The following is a 21,044-nucleotide window of genomic DNA, read 5'->3' as shown; positions in this document are numbered from 1 at the left end:
ATTAAAAGGCAGAAGTCTACGTGACCATCATCATCATCAAGCCCTTCCGTGAGAATCCTAAATCCAAAGAGGACTGTTTCATTTGTGTTAGGTAGAATGCCCAGAGGGGACTGGGCTGGTGGTCTCATGGTCTGGAATCCCTACAGATTTTATTTTTTCTCCAGCCGTCTGGAGTTTTTTTTGTTTTTTCTGTCCCCCCTGGCCATTGAACCTTACTCTTATTCGATATTAATGTTGATTTATTTTGTTTTATAATTGTGTCTTTCATTTTTCTATTCTTTAATATGTAAAGCACTTTGAGCTACTGTTTGTATGAAAATGTGCTATAGAAATAAATGTTGTTGTCTTTGTCAGAATGCGCAGCCACTATGAAAATATCATATTCTTTAAAGACACAAAAACGTCTCTGCAACACTGCCATCACACACCAGCAGTTCGGGTCTATGAAATCCTTCTGCCATGCCATCAGTGTATATTCCTCTACCTTGCACACTTCAATCCCTCATTGCACTTCGATGAGACTTCGCTGCTGACAACTTCTTCACCATGTTGAATGAGGAGTGGCGACAGTTATTGAAAGTTATCAACAGTTTATTGTACACCACAAACAAATCAGTCTGCATGCACATTGAAAAATACTCGACACTGCCAGCCTTCATACTTCCTTAACTACAGCGGCTGTCAAGGTACAAAAACAACAGAAGAGTCGAGCGATAGTCACTAAGTGGAAAGAAAAATGAAGAGTTTATTCTTCATTCTGTGCGGCCCAGTGGTTGGGGACTGCAGCAGTGCCCGATGCGAGGGTACTGAAATGGGCAGGTGCCATGAAATGCTGAGCTATACATCTAGTAACGTAGTCGGATGTCAGAAAGACACAACAGTGTGTACATGGCAAATGGTGTCCTCAACAGACCTGTCAAGATGAGCACAGTAAGAAAAGCAGTAAGACAAGTAATAACACTTGAATATGGTGGTGGAGAGCAAAGGCAGGCCCCCAAAAGCTTGTTTATAAAGTACGAGTGCTAAGGTAAGACTGAATCCTGCTCTTGATCTCCCCAGCTCATTCCATTCAGCCCTAAAACAATGTCAGCTAAGAACAATAATGAAAAGAAAAATGTATGAAACAGAACTGAAATAAAGAGGAGCCGCGCCCAAACCACTGGGCAATGGTTTCCTATGCTCTGCAATGAAGTCCAATAACTAAATAACTAACTAAAGACACTGCTTGTTTGTTCTGAAGAAGTTTCGATGGACAATTACAGGTAGGCAGACATCGAAGCAGGACACTTGCTAACAAAAACCAAAAAGTGTATTTTCAGCTGAATGAAGTTAATAGAGAAAGTGTCGTAGAAAAAGAATTTTTAAAGTTGCAAACAGTTAAGTAATTGGCGACACCATTAGAACAGTATCATTTTATTTGTTTTTAATACATACTTCAGGGAATAAAGATCAACTTTAAATATTACACAAATGAATGCTCCGAGGACATTTCAAAGAAGAACTGTCAAACCAGAAAGTTCAGCCCTCAGAAACACCTGAAAAGGAAAAACAAAGTACAAAAAGTAAAAATGACAATCATTACAATCAGAATTTTATTTTATTTTATTTTTTAAATTATAGAACATTTAATTTAAATTTAAAAACTAATTCAATACCCACATCTGCTCAGTAAAGAAAGAAACGAGCAGAATGACAAATACTTGTAATGAAGTATTACTTTATATCCATTCCAGTAATAATGAAGTACATTAGAAAATAACACTAAAAAAAAGCCCCATTTGACTTTATTTTTATTTATTTTTAAATCAATAGGTGTTCAAGTAACATCTGTGAAGAATACGGTAAATGACATGTTGAGAGAAAAACATTTTGCCACTTCCAAAAATGATAATTGGGCTTTCTTTAGATGAATGTGGGATATTTCTTCTCAAAAGTGCCTTAAAATAACATCAAGAGTCAATCAGGTCACACACAATCAGATTACACTTCCAAGTTTGCAAAATTCACAATGTTGTAGAACAAAGTGAGTATTGGCCATTTTGCTAATCTTTTAGTGGCACACAATGCTTTTTAAGATGGCTGACTAAACAGGAATGCAGTAATCACGGAAAAGCCCCTCCAACATACTTTCCTGAATGAATGGCTGAGCAGCTATTACCGTACACCAGTATCAGCCCTTCTTCTGATGACAAAGGTGTAAATCAGTGTTGAACTGACATCTCCTCTCAGTAAACACCTTTAGACACACATTAGAGGCACCAAATGGAGACCCAAGTGTGAACAAACAGCTAATTCAAAGAGTGGCAAACGTGGAGGACAAAATAACGGTCCTATAACTGGAAGTTACATTAATCTTTCTTTAAAAATGGCTCTCTTTTGCACACACTGAAACCTGCTTACACTCTGAAACCAAAAGCTGATGAGTCTTGCAATCTTTAGGGAGATGAGAGGAGGGCTGGGTCTCCAGAACCGCTTTCAAAAATTTCCAAGAACCGGGGAATCAAAAAGACATTTGAATTACGGTTCCACTTATCGATTACTACACATGCATTTTCAATCAACCATATAACTAATGCTGTGGACTCAAACTACAAAGCATCTCAGTTCACACATTGGCTCTGTGGCAACCATCAGTAAGCAGTCGTGAACCCCTAGCATAGAAGCAACCATCTATAGCTTTTGCTAAATGAGAAACTCGCCTCGAGTCAGTTGCTCACAAACGATTTCTGACCACTGCGAGTAGAGCACTTCCTAGTGATGTGAGCCGAGCTTTCTTTCTTAGGGTTCACCTTCTCTGTGTAATGCTGCACCTGGTCATACATCAGTGGCGTGTCGATTGGTTTACTGAACCCATGAACTATGGATCTCAGCAAATGCTCAAAAATGTGGCAATATTTCAATAGAGAAAATAGCGACAAGGCAAAATGCAGTAATTGTGACAAGATCATTTCTTGTAAGAGTGACTGTATAATGAAAATGTCACAACATTACTACAGCATGGCATTAAAAGAATGTACTGCCTTCAGTGTCTTAAGGTCTCCTTGCCCAAGTGCCTCAGCCAGCACATCACACTCAGGTATCACTATATAATGTAACTGGTAACCATATCAGCAACTCTTGCTTTAAACTGCAAGGCAGCAAATCAGCTCACATTTAATAAACAATCATTTTCTCAGATGATCTTTTGTGGAGCTGCAGTTCTGCCACTTGTCATTCACCTCCAGTGTTGAATCAGGTCCATTGAGGACGAGGCTGACAGAGGTGAAGATGCATCAACAAATGCCCTGAACAAGGACATCTGAAAACCCTGCTGCCTGGTGGCGGAGTAAAAGAACTACACATCCTCTACTATTAGAGGCGGCTTTTTCATATTGAGGGTTTTCTCCACTGCTGGAGACAATATGCCCAGAGGTGTCACATTTACAGTGCATCCATAAAGTATTCACAGCACATCACTTTTTCCACATTTTGTTATGTTACAGCCTTATTCCAAAATGGATTAAATGCATGGTTTTCCTCAGAATTCTACACACAACACCCCATAATGACAACGTGAAAAAAGTTTACTTGGTTTTTGCAAATTTATTAAAAATAAAAAACCTGAGAAATCCCATGTACATAAGTATTCACAGCCTTTGCTCAATCCTTTGTCGATGCACCTTTGGCAGCAATTCCAGCCTCAAGTCTTTTTGAATATGATGCCACAAACTTGGCACACCTATTCTTGGCCAGTTTCGCCCATTCCTCTTTAAATCACCTCTCAAGCTCCATCAGGTTGGATGGGAAGCGTCGGTGCACAGCCATTTTAAAATCTCTCCAGAGATGTTCAATCGGATTCATGTCTGGCTGGGCCACTCAAGGACATTCACAGAGTTGTCCTGAAGGCACTCCTTTGATATCTTGGCTGTGTGCTTAGGGTCGTCGTCCTGCTGAAAGATGAACCGTCGCCCCAGTCGGAGGTCAAGAGCGCTCTGGAGCAGGTTTTCATCCAGGATGTCTCTGTACATTGCTGCAGTCATCTTTCCCTTTATCCTGACTAGTCTCCCAGGTCCTATCCCCCACAGCATGATGTGAGAGTCCTTCAGGTGCCTTTTGGCAAACTCCAGGCAGGCTGCCATGTGCCTTTTACTAAGGAGTGGCTTCCGTCTGGCCACTCTACCATACAGGCCTGATTGATGGATTGCTGCAGAGATGGTTGTCCTTCTGGAAGGTTCTCCTCTCTCCACAGAGGACCACTGGAGCTCTGACAGAGTGACCATTGGGTTCTTGGTCACCTCCCTGACTAAGGCCCTTCTCCCCCGATCGCTCAGTTTAGATGGCCGGCCAGCTCTAGGAAGAGTCCTGGTGGTTTTGAACTTCTTCCACTTACAGATGATGGAGGCCACTGTGCTCACTGGGACCTTCAAAGCAGCAGAAATTTTTCTGTAACCTTCCCCAGATTTGTGCCTCGAGACAATCCTGTCTCGGAGGTCTGCAGACAATTCCTTTGACTTCATGCTTGGTTTGTGCTCCGACATGAACTGTCCACTGTGGGACCTTCTATAGACAGGTGTGTGCCTTTCCAAATCATGTCACATCAACTGAATTTACCGCAGGTGGACTCCAATTAAACATCTCAAGGATGATCAGGAGAAACAGGATGCACCTGAGCTCAATTTGGAGCTTCACGGCAAAGGCTGTAAATACTTATGGACCTGTGCTTTCTCAATTTTTATATTTTTAATAAATTTGCAAAAATATCAAGTAAACTTTTTTCACGTTGTCATTATGGGGTGTTGTGTGTAGAATTCAGAGGAAAAAAATGAATTTAATCCATTTTGGAATAAGGCTGTAACATAACAAAATGTGGAAAAAGTGATGAAGCGCTGGGAATACTTTATGGATGCACTGTACTACCAAGAAAGGTTGATATGCTGATTTCTCTTAATAAGAACTATGGACTTTATTGCAGCACTCATGAAAACACTTTTACTTTACATATTTGTGATATTTTGGTTGAAGAAATGTTATTTTATAATTTAATCTTGAAAAAACTTTATTTTACTGTTTCAAATAACTTGTTGTAAAACTTAAAGTTGAACTTTTTAAAGAGAATAAAGCCAGATTTTTGATATTGAAATATTTTTACAATTTTTTTTTTAACCATATTAGAATGGGAACCAGGAATCTATAAGAACTGGAATCAATAAGAATCAAAAATCAGATTTGGAACTGACAAAATCTAAACAATACCCAACTCTATCTGAAAGCCAACAATCTCTTCTCTTTCTGGACCTGAAAGCAAAGATCCATTCTTCTAATAAATGCTCAGTGCCAATGACCAAGTACAGTCTCAAGAGAACTGAGAAGTTCATTAGTTCAAGAAGGGCACTTCAGTACCTGAACGCTTGTGCCAGAAAGAGTTTAGGCCACATGAAGTTGCAAAGGACACAGCAAAGAGCCTGAGGAAAGCACAGCACACCACATATAAAAGATCCCACCACAAAGAGAAAGAGTTGACTTCAACTCAAGAAGTATCCTGCACTTGAACCCAAAAAAACAACTGCAACAACATCAACGCAATACCTTCTTAAGGCTTGGTATCATAAAACTGTTTATTTGTGCCAAGATAAATTCAAACTGTAAATAGCCTCTCTCGTCTGTTGTGACCTGTCATCTATAATCAATATATACACGGTTTTCAAATTTCTATAATCATTGTGTTTATCAATAAATTGTATTGCAGTCTTCATTAAAATGAGTGTGCTTCAGATAGCTTAAAACAAGTCTAACGGCCAGACCACCTTCTATTAAGAAAGGCAAGGAAAATAAAGTATGACCCTTAAATGATTAAATTACTGTTATTGCTAAAGGCGGGACTGATAATTAACCAAAGTTAAAACCCATTCCTCCTCCTCCAATGTCTTCTCACAATTTGCAAATATTGAAAAATGTCAGTTTGCACGCCTTTCATTTATGTATGTATTATGTAAACAAGTGAAGGAAGTGGAGGGTTGTTATTTTTTTGTGTAAGTTGTCAGTTTATTCTAGTTAAAGAGGAAAGAAAGGGTTTATATGGAATTGTAATCAAAACCATCCCAAGACACTCCACTATTTTACTAACCACAAACCCTTTATGTCTCATACCTGTGCTCAACTGTCCGAAGAGGTGGGACAACAGGAGAAGCTGGTAAAAATGCAGCTCCAAGATCAGCGTTCACAGACATGGCACTTAGTACTTCGGTGACATCGCCCAGCTGCTTTGACCCATTGTCCAGCCCTCTCGGCCTCAGAGCCAACTTGTATGCCCAGTACCCACCAGCCCTGTGAGGCTCAGTGTTGACCACACAGCCAGGCAGATGGATTGCAGCAGCCAAGAGATGCGTGTGAAGTGTTCCAAGTGCTGTGTCTGTAACACAGCGATTGCAGAGCTGCGTTTATGCCATCTTCTCCAGGTAGGCCGATCATCCCCAGACAGGTCTGAACCACCTGCAGAGCTTGTCCCTCTCTTAGTGTAGAGCACCTGGATCTGAGCCTATCATTTCACTAGCACACCTGGTTAGCTCTCACAACTAAACAGCCGTGCACTGTTACACTGGTTGAAAAACATTGCTATAGATGACAGAAACAGAGCTTTGTATGCAAGTAATGTACTGAAAAATGTGTGGCCTTGCATGAAATTACGGCTTCTTGGCACCAATGTTCTCATCAACAGTACTGAACAGGAAGCTTCTACTGCATTTACAACTTGTATTATGTTACGTAACCCACCGGCTCTATACTTTGTCAATGCCAAGCTCTTCAGGTGTAGAGATACCCAGCTCATTAAGTGTTGGCTGAAGTTCCTGAATGACATAAGGATAGATTTCCTTGTGAGGGCCAGCTTTATCCTGTTGAGATGAAAATAAAAAATGTTCAAGGAAATAATTTTCACTTCTTTAATTACACATTTAGCCTCACAAAATTGGTAAGCATTACAGATAATGTACAATACATTGGCATTTCTATAGATCTTTACATAGATATCCATCTTTAGCTTATGATAAATATTTGTGTCACATGTAAGGCTTTACCCATTTTGATTTTGGCAAGAGAAATTTTAATTTGGTTAGGAGTGGCTGTAACAGATTAAATATATAACATAGTCCAGACATAAAAACTAGTATTAAAAAGCAAGTCTTCCATACCTGCAACAGCATGGATTAAAAAAGAAAAACTGTTCTATGCAGTTATAAAAATTGGCTTTAAATTATGGAGACTACATTTCAGTTGTACTAGGCATATACCCAGCACCGTGCCAAAGAAGGTCTGAAATAATGACCCAGTACCCGCATTCTAAGTCAAACTATAGTTAACATTTACCAAACAATCTTTCCTATTCTCCCTAAAGCAGCCCTGGATTACACATAACAGGAATAAATGTATGTGAAGCTCAGTCCTATGCACAATTTACTGAATCAATAACAGTTAACAGCATTACGCCAATACAGTGATCCCTCGCTATATCGCGCTTCGACTTTCGCGGCTTCACTCCATCGCGGATTTTAAATGTAAGCATATCTAAATATATATCACGGATTTTTCGCTGGTTCGCGGATTTCTGCTTACAATGGGTCTTTTAATTTAAAGTACATGCTTCCTCAGTTTGTTTGCCCAGTTGATTTCATACAAGGGACGCTATTGGCGGATGGCTTAGAAGTTACCCAATCAGAGCATGTATTACATATTAACTAAAACTCCTCAATGATATACGATGTGCTTCCCGAGGGGATTGTTTGCTTTTCTTGGTCTTTCTCCGACATTCTCTGCGCCTGACGGAGGGGGTGTTTGCCTAGAGTAAATGGACGCTCCTCTAAGAAATGCCGCTTTATCTCGGGCACGTATTGATTTTTTGATTGTTTGCTTTAATCTCACACGCTCTCTCTTTCTCTGACGTTCTCTGCTCCTGACCGAAGGGGTGTGAGTAGAGGGGCTGTTTGCACAGAGGCTGTTTGTTTAGAAGATACGGAGGCTACTCTAACAGATGCTGAAAGATTACCTTCACATTGCTCCCTTCTTTGTGGCTGCTTTATCGCAGTGCTCATACTTAAAAGCCCAACAGCACGTATTGATTTCTTGATTGTTTGTTTTTCTGTCACGCTCTCTCTATCTCTCTGACATTCTCTGCTCCTGACGGCGCCTCTTTGAAGAGAAGATATGTTTGCATTCTTTTAATTGTGAGAAAGAACTGTCATCTCAGTCTTGTTTTGGAGCACAGTTTAAACTTTTGACTAAAGGGTGTTATTTCATGTCTAGAGGGCTCTAATAATGTTAACAATGTGGGAGAGTTTATAAGGGCTTAAAATATATAAAAATAACCATACAAACATATGGCTTCTACTTCGCGGATTTTCACCTATCGTGGGGGGGGTCTGGAACGCAACCCCCGGGATCGAGGAGGGATTACTGTACATAGTTATAGAAACTGATGCAAGATAAACTCATATTGTTTTATACTTTAGGGAAGAACACAAGATGACATAAAACCCTAATAAAACGATAGACGCCCCTTGTGTCCACCCAGAGTAGATGAGCTGAAATGAACAGAAGTTGAAGAGCTACTCACTTCATGGCACAATCACTACTGTATGCTTGGATAAACCAAAGATGACACATGAAATGGTAAGTCACACTTGCACAGCCAAATTCTGACATAATGGGGACATTAACTTAAACATGACATCTTATCCAGTATTTGCCTATAGTGCATGTTAAGATGATTGAAATAAGATTTTTTTTTCTTCTTTAGAAGTTGGACAATCCTATGCAAGTATATCTTAGACACTGCACTTGTGGAAACCAGCTGCAAGCCTGTTACTCTGTGCATTAATGTTTCTTTAAATGCTCTATGCTCTAACATTTTATATTTTGAGTTTTGTTCTGACTGTAATAAGGTTAAGTTCAGAATCTTTAACAATATTTTTCTTGTAATTTGGATCTCTTTTCATCTGGCCTTCGTTGCTCATGCTAATCCACCTAGTAGGTCAAAATGGATACAACGCAAATATCTGTTTCAATGTAAATTTACAGAAATATACACCTCTACCACACAAAGAAACACAAAACAAGATTCAAGGCAGACTTAGGGGAAGCTGCAGGTAAAATTGACTCCATTACTGACTTTCATTATGACAAATATTTAGCCTCTATAGGGGGAAAAAAATAAAACTCACTTAGACATGTGAGAGTTTCAGTTACGTTACAAAGATGTTTGGGCATTTAGAGAAACTCAGCTGGCATACAATGATCCTAATGATGATATGATGATTAATACACGTGGTGCATCAATTTTTACGGACCGAGACCGCAATACTCTTAAGTCACATGGGAGACATTTCTGCCTAAATCATGTTTTTTTTGGTTTTTTTAAAGAAAGGCTGTGCAACTTCTACTTGTCTGACTGCATCAGAAATAGTATTACTGTGTTAAAAGTTGGACTGTTGGTCTGTAAATGGGACTGTGGCGTAACAGTATAAATCTTCCAAGTAAGCCAAAACTGTATGAAATTCAATTGGTATGGTATCCTCTATAGAGAGGTTAGAGGTGAAATACCCACCTTCACTGTAATTACCTAACCTTTCCAAGATCACCATGTCTAAAGAGATGCCTTGACACAAAGCACTACAGACAACCACTGAAATGTTTAGGGTGGATTCCAATTGAAGCTAGACTGGTCCATCGTATCTCCTAGTCAATTTAAGGCCTTGTCCATTAACATCTTGTTTAATCAATTCAAATGGAGCCTTAAAATGTTTCTAACATTATAAAATTGAATATTTAAATATATGACTCACATTTCAAAATACCAGATTTAAAAAGAAACACCTGCCTGCATCAGTGCGACTTCCGTCAATAACATGCAGAGCAACAGTCAAAACAATTAAATGGAACGAGTGGGCAGCGTGGCATGGTGGTTAAGGCCATGGACTTTAAACCCCGACAGTACCTCACCATAGGGCACTTCATAAAGCTTTATTTTAACTTACTCTTTTTTAAACTTATGATTAAGTGCATATTCAAAGGCTTATTTTCTAAACTCTAATGGTGTGTCTTTGAAATTCTTCAGTTTTCAAATTGTAACTAGTTTACTGAGGAACATTCAAAAATTCTTTGACACCTTAACACATATAAGCAAAAGATAAAAGTGAAATCAGTAGCAAGGTTCCATTTGAAAACAGTTGTGAAATCTGTTATTTTTAAAAAGGTTTCTTTTGATGTCAAGCAGTGATGCACTTGTATGACTTAATAAAGACATTTTTTATCTAACATTTGGCACTGCCTTCATGCAAAGGACCTTACAAAAGAAATTACAGCCATCCATGGAGACTCGGCCAGCAGGAACTGAATCTGCAAACTTGGGATTTACAGTCTACTCTTGTGAAAAGCTGCAGGCAAAGACTGGAAATCAAATTACCTACTGTAAAAAATACTTTTCCATTTACACATAAATACCTAACTGAATTTTAAACAAAATATCTGAAATTATTCTCAGAGTTACTTTTACAGGTAATGGCATTCACCTTAACTGCTTCCAAAATCCGGATTGCACTGGCAAGATCATTTAGCCTTCGGCAAGCTCGAAGTGCTGCATCAAGAATCTTCGGCTCAGGTACTAAATCGTAGCCAATGAGGGTGTTCATTCCTACAAATCAAAAGAGATTATGGACTACAAAAAGAAATCTTAAAGTGCAAAGATACTGAATATGTGCATGATTTTACAGACTGAAGCAGAGGTCAGGTAGGGAAAATGTAATACATAATCTTATAAGGAGAATTAGAGGAATATGCCATTGGAAGTTCAGTAAAATACCATTGGATTACCTTTCCTAAGCTCCCAAGCATCAATATCTGGCTTGTTAAAGTAGGTAACCCAGCGGGCATCAAACTCTTCATCCGTCTCTTGTTTGCCATGGGAATAACAACGTGTGGCCACAGGTGCTGCAAACACAAAAACCATACATTCAAAAAAATAAAAAAGATGGTATGTGAGACTTTTAAAATGTATCGTGTCTTTTTTACTTTTTAATTTTTGCAACTTAACAACAGCAACATAATGTATAGCGTTATATTTGAGCCACTGAGAAAAAAATAAAGGACACGGTGAAAACGTGTATTTTGTGATTAAAGTGGAAATTTTTATCATTAAAGCAGACCGTCGTAAACGTCATCCCAGTTTTTAATCGCTACGAGCTTCTTGGACCTGACAGCAGGTAAAGTAAAACAATAAAAAATAGATGGCACAAAAGATGCTATGTGAGACTTTTAAAATGTATCGTGTCATTGCGATCAGGAATATGCGACGCTTGAATATAAAAGCACCAAGAATGCATCTGTATGTCGGCATTTTGCTTCAGCAGCGGAAAGCAGCAATAGATCGCCAAACAGAACAAATTAAATGTCTGATATTCCAACTCTCTGCACATTTAGAATCTTTAGATTTATACTTGATATCACTTTCATGATGAAATGCATTAAAATGTTTATGTTACATTTTACATATAAATGTGTTTAAATAATGAATACTGTTAATAATTACACACATGGGGGTGTCACGGTGGCAGAGCGATAGCACTGCTGTCTTGTAGGGAGTTACGTTGCTGGTATTCCACACTGTGCTCCGGTTTCCTTCCAAAGATATGCAGATTTGGGGATTTGGTGCCGCTAAAATGACGCGAGTGTATGTGTGTGCTTGTATTCACCTTGCGATGAGCTGAGGCCTCGTCAAGGGACTGTTTCTCACTCGTGCCCAATGCTTCCTGGAATGGACACATACATCCCTGGATTTAATCAATAAACATCCTTTTCAGAGAAATTGCGGTAAGGTGTTAGCGGAATTTAATAGGTGTTCTAGGCAAATCACAACACAGAGAAGCCGAACATGTTCTCACCGCGATAAAATCTCGCACTGCCATCTGGTGGATTCCTCCAGATTTACGTAAAGTACGCGCGCAAGTATAAACACTACAACGCTTGCGTAGCAGGAGCGTCCGCTGCAGCATGCGTCGCGTGAAGTATAACTCCGGCCTAATACGTCCTCCAGATTAATTAAAGCAGAGGTGTTGAACTCTGGGCCTGGAGGGCCACAGGTTTTCATTCTAACCCTTTTCCTAATCAGTGACCAGATTTCACTGCTAATTAACTTATTTTCCCTTTATTTTAATAGCCTTGTTTTTAAGGATTCAGTCCTCTGAAATTATTATTTTTTTCATTAAACGACAGCCAAACAGAAATGAGACGTAAAATGAGCCAAAAGATGACCAGCTACACTGGGATTTCAAACTCCAACCAATCTCTTAATTAGAAGCCAATTCTTACTGTTAATTAAACCCATTATTTAATTCCATGGCTTGTTGCTGCTCTCACTTTGCCACAATAGATATTTCCAAAACTGCTGATATTCTGCTTTTTCTAAGAACACTGTGAAAATGTTTTGGTGACCCGAGAGATTAACCTCACCGAGACCTTCACCTTTCTTTATTTTCAGATATTGTGTGATGGGCACTGGTGAGCTGGTCATGTGGCAGCTTGTTTTGTGTCTCATTGTTGTTTGGTTGCCAGTTAAAGAAAAAAAGACAACTACGAGACTGAGTCAAGTTAATTAAAACTAATGCAAAAGAAATTAGACAGCAAAACTGGTCACTAATGAAGAAAATGGTTAAAATGAAGACCTGTAGCCACCGTGGCCCTCCAGGACTGGAGTTCAACACCCCTGAACTACAGGATTCTATTTACCAAAGTGAATGGCTACTCGACTGGATTCCAAGACCTGTGTGACCAGGACAGAACTAAGTTGGTCTTTCTGCTCATTGTCACACCAAGTTGGATTTCCAATCAAAACTGGCCTTCAGTCTGGAGTTCTCTTTTGTTTTTTCGGTCCTCCCTGGCTATCGGACCTTACTTTTATTCTATGTTATTTAGTGTTGCCTAATTTTAATTCTTATTTTGTCTTTCTTCATCATGTAAAGCACTTTGAGCTACATTTGTATGAAAATGTGCCACATAAATATATGTTGTTGTTCAGGTGGACTTTGTAGGGATAAACAAGGATAACAAAATATATTTCCACGTATGTGGAACCTTACTTGAGAATTTACCAGTACAACCAGAAATAGAGTTTTCCCAAGCAAATGTGATGAAACTATCATTGTACAACAAGAAAAAAAGACAAAAGCAGAGCATCCATCAAAAATGGAAAATTTGCCTTATCAAAATACTCCAACACAAAGGGTCAATACTTGTACATCAAAAACGTTCAGGCGTGATAAAGTCATGTTCAAGCATAGACCCAATGTCTGGACGGTGGCTGCACATTCTTCTGGCTGTGGTTATCTAACTTCAGATTTGGTTCTGCCCTTAAATGAGGTCTGTGTTCTGCATAGTGCTCCACTGTATGCTGTAAGGCAAGCCAATCTACACAACATAAAACACTACATGTAGTTTCTTCACTGTAACTTCAGCACCTCTCTATTTGTGTTCTTCATCGAGACAACCCCAGAGAAGGCCTTTGTCAGAAATGCCAGGCACATTAATCCGCGACATTGCACCGGGCGTTATGCGAGAAAAAGGGCAACGGGCAAAGAGAAGGACAGACATTACACGAGCTGACTTGTAATTAATCACTGAGCCAAAGGAAAAGAGAGTAAAATTGACGGTGCCTTTTCCAATTTTTGACCAGAGAATATCACAAAATGAAACAATGCTTTTTAGGGGTTACTGACTGAGAACTTAAAGGCAATACGGTCTTAACAATCGTGCATTCCCAAAGCAGAAGCCACTAAAACTGGGCACGATAACATACATTTATAAAAACTCTCCGCTGATGTTCACACATGCTTATTTAAACTCTGATGTTCACACATGCTTATTTAAACTATTTGTAAAAGATGCTGCAATAATAATAATAACACATTGAAATAAGCTATCTACAAAACATAATTGTGCTATAAGATATGTATTCCTCTACTGCATTTCAGACACAGGCGGGTAGGCCCAAAGCCTAGCTGCACTCGGTCACTGCAAGGACATGTGTGGAAAGAAACCGACGGAATCTACTTCAGTCTACAAGAAGTAAGGAAATATCGTGCAATCACTTCAACGATCTAAGACCGAAGTTTAAACGGTGCATTGGTGCGCATTTACAGCGCGAACCAAGTATGAAATTTGAAACATTTCGTTTCACAATCACTTGTCTTTTAACATTAACAATCACAACCAAACTTTTCTTCACGCTAAAGAATTCAAAAATAAGACAAAATAAAGCGCAAAGCTATTTAAAGAAAACGACGCTGGACAGATCGTTCACCGCCTCCCCAGCCGATTGAGCCCGCGAGTCCTCGTTCTGTTTGACCGTCAAATTAGGCCTTCGCTGCCCGTGTCTGTTACTCACCACAATACACAGCAGACTTTCTTGTCAGACTGCGAATCCCAGAGGCAGTGAATCGGACGGCCGCATTAAACATGATGGAGTCGTTAAAGGAGACAAGGCGGAAATAAATGCAGCCAAAAGGACACAGAAACCGACAAGCACAGAAGGACAGACCTTGCGGCTGCGCGTTAAAAGAAACAAGATAGAGAAGTGCGCATGCGTATGCGGCCGTCGTCTATGGAAAGTGGCATAGGACAAATCACCTGCAACCAAAAAATGCAATTTGCATCGACGTAGCAGAAGAGCGTTTTGAGGAAGTTGACGTTCTGCCACAGAAGAGGGAAGAACCGGGGAGTGATGGGCGGAGAGAAGACTCTTGTCGAGTGCTCAAAGGGTTTGACACGCGGCTCTGTAGTGACATCTCCTGGCCATTCGTTTTAACGTTACACATACTTATAGTAAAGTTAAATGACGTCTGTTAAACTCTTTATTGTTTGACACTAACAGATTGGGTTCGTCAGTGGCTTCTAATGTCTTATTGTCATATATATATATATATATATATATATATATATATATATAATTTTAAGTGACATGATTTCTTCAGAAATGCACTAAAAAGTAAAATATATTTGTACTAAGATTTTGTTGGTCACATGTGACTAAAAATAATATCGTGGGTGTATATAAAATAATTAATTGAATTCCATTAAAATGCATAGATTTGCTAAAGTGAAATTTCTAACCAGCTTATCTATAGAAATTAAATGACACATCATATAAAAGGTGATTAAAGTACGTAGGATAATAAATGCTGGAAATGCGCATTTGTATAATGGAGAATTGAACTTTTAGTCTTTCTTAGAAAAGCCCAACACGTTATCCACTGAGGCAATATTGCAAAATCACTGAAATAGTATTTTCCAAAATTTGTATATAAATGATATAAAAATTAGTTAAATAAAAAAAATAGTTTTTGTATATTAGTCTCAATCCTTTGACCATTTGGTTGAACGTCCAACACTTGACCAATGCTACTTAACTGTCATACTGAAGTAATGTAACAAACATTAGAACATTAGAACACTCGAGACGAGAACAGGCCATTCAGTTTAACAAAGCTCGTCAGTCCTCTGCACTTATTTCTTCCAAGAAGACATTGAGTCGAGTTTTGAAAGTCCCTAACGTCTTACTGTCTACCACACTATTCGGTAGCTTATTCCAAGTGTTTATCGTTATTTGTGTAAAGAAAAACTTCCTAATGTTTGTGCGAAATTTACCCTTAATAAGTTTCCAACTGTGTCCCCGTGTTCTTGATGAACTCATTTTAAAATAAAAGTCTCGATCCACTGTACTAATTCCCTTCATAATTTTAAACACTTCAATCATGTCACCTCTAAATCCTCTTTTGTTTAAACTGTAAAGGCTTTTAATCTTTCCTCATAACTCATCCCCTGTAGCCCTGAATCAGTCTAGTCGCTCTTCTCTGGACCTTTTCTTGTGCTGCTATGTCCTTTTTGTAGCCTGGAGACCAAAACTACACACAGGACTCCAGATGAGGCCTCACCAGTGCATTATAAAGGCTGAGCAGAACCTCCTGTGACTTGTACTGCACACATCAAGGCGCTATATAACCTGGCATTTTGTTAGCCTTCTTAATGGCTTCTGAACACTGTTGGGAAGTCGACAGCTTAGAGTCCACTGTGACTCCTAAATCCTTCTCATAAGGTGGACTCCTGATTTTCTTACCGCCCATTGTATATTCAAACCTAACATTTTCACATTTACTCACATTAAATTTCATATGCCGCAAATCTTCCCAATTCTGTCTGCTATCCAAGTCCTTCTGTAATGATATAACGGATTCCAAATTATCTGCTAATCCACCTAAATTGGTATCATCTGCAAACTTCACCAACTTGTTACTTATATTCCTATCTAAATCATTTATGTATTATTAAAAACTAGCAACTTGGCGGGTGCTACGCTGCGCGTTGGATGACCACAGTTGAAGGACTCCCTGTTTAAACGTGGCTGCCAGTCGTGAACTGGGTCCTTCATCGCACCACATTTGATTTTTGCATGGGAAACAAAATTTCAAAACAAAACCCATGATTCACGAAGTGTGGGACGCAGACTAATGAGAATCGTATACGTTGTATAAAAGGTGGTAAGGAAGAGGAAGATGATACCGTTGAGGACGTCCTGTGCTTGTTGAGGGAGCATGTAGTGGTAGTTCATTCTGAAGAGCAAAGCGATGTAGGTCATTTGAGTGGTCTTCATTAACTTCGTCAGTGACATGCAGCACTGTGTCATCATGTCCATCACCTTCATTGCACATAGTGTCATTTCCGGCACCGCATCCGAGTGGCAGCCTTTCCAGCAGCTCCGTATATGACTTTATCTTTTTACCTTTTTATCCCTATTTTTCTCTATTTCACTGATCACTTCTACCACTTTCTTTTATGTGGAATTGCTCCCTGGACACTAACCCTAATCCGCATCGAGAGGAGTCAGATGAGGTGGCTCGGGCATCTGATCAGGATGCCTCCTGGACGCCTCCCTGCTGAGGTGTTCCGGGCACGCCCAACCGGGAGGAGGCCCCGGGAAGACCCAGGACACGCTGGAGGGACTATGTCTCCCGGCTGGCCTGGGAACGCCTTGGGATTCTCCCGGAAGAGCTGGAAGAAGTGGCCGGGGAGAGGGAAGTCTGGGCCTCTCTGCTTAAGCTGCTGCCCCTGCGACCCGACCTCGGATAAGCGGAAGAGGATGGATGGATGGATGGATAGATTAATAAAGTATCTATCTATCTATCTATCTATCTATCTATCTATCTATCTATCTATCTATCTATCTATCTATCTATCTATCTATCTATCTATCTATCTAATGTCTGTGGAGTCACAAAATCCCGTGGCATTCGAGTGGACAGAGTTGAGTACTTCTTGGTTCTTGCATAGGCCTTGTTTCGTATCTAGGTTTCGTAGTAGCATCACTGGTGCACCTGCCTTCAGACTTAGTGAATGTGGTGGTAAACCTGATGGACATAATGAGTGTAGGAATTCTACAGGATAGTTTATGTCATCTCCATCATGTGTAACCTTAATCTCATCAACACTGAGATAGGTTTTCTGTACACCTTCTAATCTCCGAATAATAAGATCATTCAAAATCATAGTGTCCTTATTTTTAGGCGCAAGTATTGCTCTTTGGCTAATAGCTTCGACTTGGTGAAGCTGAATGCTTGTACCAAAGACTGCATCAATGAGATCTCCGTCAACAATACATTCAGCAGGGATGTGAACGACGTCATCACCAAGATTGTCTGTATTTAGTAGGGACCCATGGCCAAGCTGGAGTATCCAATTTGCAAATTCTTCCTGAAAAACATCTGCACGCATGTTTGTGTGTAGCCGTAATGTTTTAAAAATACTTCCATAGTGGGCTTGTTTTCAGACACACGCTTACAATAGAAGTCCTGTCACCTCGTTTGACAACGGGTAGTGTTTGGCAGAAGTGGCCACCTAATACCATGACTTTGCCAACCAAAGAGAAAGTCTGTGTTGTTCATGAGGTCTTGCAACAACCTATCAACTAAATGGAGGAGATGCGTAGAAGCCATGGTGCATTTGTCCCATATTATGACTTGGGTATCTATCAGCTCTTTTCCTTTATAAGAAGTGGCTGTAACACTTGACATGGAATCTTCCGTGAGCTTCAATGGAGTTCCAAATGTGGAGTGAACAGTTCTACCATCAGGTAATAGTTCAGCTGCTATTCCAGTCAATGCGGCAGATTTGTATTTGACACCTTCTGTGCGGAATGTGTGAATTAGGATGTTATATGTAAAGGATTTTCCACTTCCTCCAGGTCCATCTAAGAAGAAACATCACTGAGTGGCTTCTACATTGTCAACTGCGAACTTAATGTGATGAAAGGCATTGCGTTGTTGTTCATTTAACTGGTTGTACAAGTCGTTACCTATACGCAGTTCTTCTTCTAGATTGAACGTAACTTGCTGTTGAACTGCTGAGGGTTGTGGAAGTGCCATGTCTACGCAACTTTTATTGTGTAATCGTAGCACTTGTTCAATTTGATTAATTGCTCTATTTTCGCTGTTTTCCTGGTCATAACTTTGCATGAAATCTTCAATCATTGCTTCCTTGTGCAAATCCCACAGTTTTGGTGGGTCTGTCGGGTTGCATAATGCACAAATGATGGCAAATAATTGTCTCAATTGGTGTGGCATTTGCAAAAGAGTCGCCTGTTGCAAACAGCGTTGCCACTCCGTGTCATCTCGAAGGAGGTCGCGCTTCTGCGCTTTTTCTTCGAAGGTGCTACAGAGAACACCGTTAATGGATCTAATGGCGTCAAATGATTCCGCCCCTCGTACGTGGAGTAGAAGGAGTCTAAGGCAATACCTTTCCATATCAGAAGGGCTGACAGCGTACATTCGGCTGATGATAGTTGCATGTCCTTTTTGTCTTGGAGTCCACGTTGTCAATTTGGAGTTAAATACATAATGACTTGGTATGTCTTGGTAAAGGTAATCACGTGCAGCAGGAATAGTTTTGTTTAACTGAAACCACGCTGTTAGTGTTGTATTTCTGGCACTTGCTCTAGCACGTGTCCATTTCCTTTCCTTCTTCGAATACCACACGTTGCTGATTAGGTAGGTGAACTGCGAGATGAATAATTGAATGCGATTGGTCGTGCATTTTGTGTTCTCTGATTCGCCATATCGCTTCTGGAGCACTAATATACCTGCTGTCAATGAACATCGATGGTTCGTCCCAACAATAATCATTTGTTGTGTTCTTAAACGTTAATGTAGCACGATCGTGGCCCTTATACACATATTTGAAGAGGTACTTTACACTCTTTATAGTGGAGCATATTTCAACATTAATATGTGCATTGTATTTCAACAATAAGTACTTATTATACGGAACAATCCATCGGTTGTCTATTTGGTAATTACCAACATTCATATTTGTGCTATCTTGACGTCGTCGGTAAATTGGATATCCACTGGCATTGTCGCGAGTTGCAACTGAGAAATCCTTTGGGTATCCTTTAGTTCATTCATGCTTCTCATTCATGTATGGACTTTCTATATTGAAGTCAATCCCACATGGGCCATGGACCATGTTGTTTTTTACTATTTGGTATAACCTGGGATTGGAATGTGGGTCAGGTATTTCAGCACAAACGTTATCTATGACATCAGCGGTTTTTGGCTTGTCGTCATTAGCAAGGATGAGGAGTAAATGTCAATGTGGTAAACCACGTTTCTGAAATTCAATGACATATAAATGGGCTACTGCACATCCAAGTACTTTGTTTACCAATAAGTCTTGCATTAACTCTTTCAATTTTAGCTGAAATACTCTGGCTACTAGGTTTGGCCGATCATGTGCCTGTTCACCATTCTTGAGATTACGCTGTATCTCTGTCCATCGAGAATTGCACAAGAACGTCAGGAAGATATCTGGTTTCCCAAACATCAGCACAATAGCCATGGCATCCTGGAAATTTTGTTGTTGAGCTCTGGGGCTTCCTTGAAAAGTCGATGACAGTATGCATATAGTACCAGGCTTTACGCCCTTGTTCGCTGTGAGGTTGTTAAGGTGGTCCATTAGACCTGAGTATAGGTCACTTCGTAATTGCGTCTGATTTGGTCTATGGTACTGCAGTCTATTTCCTTCGATTTTTACGTACACATCTATGGAATATTGCTGAAAGAGCTTTCCGGCGCTTAGTATTGGATGAAAATCATCTCGAGTTGCAAGTCTATATGAATAGTATTGTAAGTGAATGATGTGTTTACTTTTCCCATGACCTTGTAGTGGAGTGTCCTTTACCCATCTTCTATCCCCGTAAGGGAATAAAAGTGGGTATGTCATTGGATCAGCATGTTGACTGAGGATAGAAATGTTATGCATGTGTCCGTCTTTCGGATGAACACATATGTCTCATTCGAATGGTGGTTCACCATCATGGGTCTTGAAGACAATCGCTACTTCGTTTGCTTTGGATGTATTATATCAGCGTTTATCAGTTCTTTTATCTTGATGAATCCACATGTGAACGTCCTGAGGAACTCTCCCGGCAACTGCAGCTGACTGAGTTTCTTTGCTGTCGAAATGTCGCATCATTCTGTACACTGCTACATACGGATTGATTTCATGTAGCAATGAGGCCAAATCATTCATTAGGGAAGGAAGACAGCCAAAGTTTTCCAACATACCCATTCGTTGGTGCAATGCGGCATCCGAGTCAAGTATATAAATTTGGGCAAATTTTTGTTGCTGACCATTTGTTGGGTGTAAAGTTGACGTCTTGTGTTAGATTTGACCATGTATTTTGTAGCAATATGGTCCACGTCCAGGTACCTTGTCAACTTGTGCCCCCATCGAGGCAAAGGCTAAGGCGCTATTATAGGAACGTATGTAATCTTTAAAGTTTTGGGAATGTTGATGTGTATTAGAAAGTAAACGCTGTATGAGAGGGTGTGTACGCACAGCTGGTAACATTACCTTCCCTATGTGACAGCATGAATTAAATCTGCCGTCTTTCGGTTTCTCATCACGGAAATTTTTCGAACCACAAAATTGACATTGTTCACTCATTTTGCCACAGAAGTGTTCTGGCACATGAA

General features: G+C 39.8%; 1 protein-coding gene across 1 annotated transcript; it reads right to left on the bottom strand.

Annotated features, from left to right (window-relative positions):
- Positions 1–1,400: 1,400 nt before the first annotated feature.
- Positions 1,401–14,605, bottom strand: LOC120541066 (cytochrome c oxidase subunit 5A, mitochondrial-like). Its single transcript, XM_039772340.1, has 5 exons — positions 14,405–14,605; positions 10,840–10,956; positions 10,539–10,660; positions 6,751–6,869; positions 1,401–1,535 (listed from the first exon to the last, which is right to left on the bottom strand). The coding sequence occupies exons 1-4, from the start codon at positions 14,475–14,477 to the stop codon at positions 6,756–6,758; spliced, it is 426 nt and encodes a 141-aa protein (XP_039628274.1). The 5' UTR covers positions 14,478–14,605; the 3' UTR covers positions 1,401–1,535; positions 6,751–6,755.
- Between the last annotated feature and the right edge of the window lie 6,439 nt (positions 14,606–21,044).

The sequence above is a fragment of the Polypterus senegalus genome, chromosome 12 (assembly GCF_016835505.1).
Source record: "Polypterus senegalus isolate Bchr_013 chromosome 12, ASM1683550v1, whole genome shotgun sequence".
Taxonomy (NCBI): domain Eukaryota; kingdom Metazoa; phylum Chordata; class Cladistia; order Polypteriformes; family Polypteridae; genus Polypterus; species Polypterus senegalus.
This window is presented reverse-complemented; position numbering and strand designations above follow the sequence as displayed.

Coding starts and splice junctions, on each gene's coding strand:
- LOC120541066 (XM_039772340.1), bottom strand. CDS start 14,477: ATGTTTAATGCGGCCGTCCGATTCACTGCCTCTGGGATTCGCAGTCTG. Junction 10,957..14,404: donor AAAGTCTGCTGTGTATTGTG/GTGAGTAACAGA, acceptor TTGTGTTTGCAG/CACCTGTGGCCACACGTTGT. Junction 6,870..10,538: donor GGATTTTGGAAGCAGTTAAG/GTGAATGCCATT, acceptor TCATCTCAACAG/GATAAAGCTGGCCCTCACAA.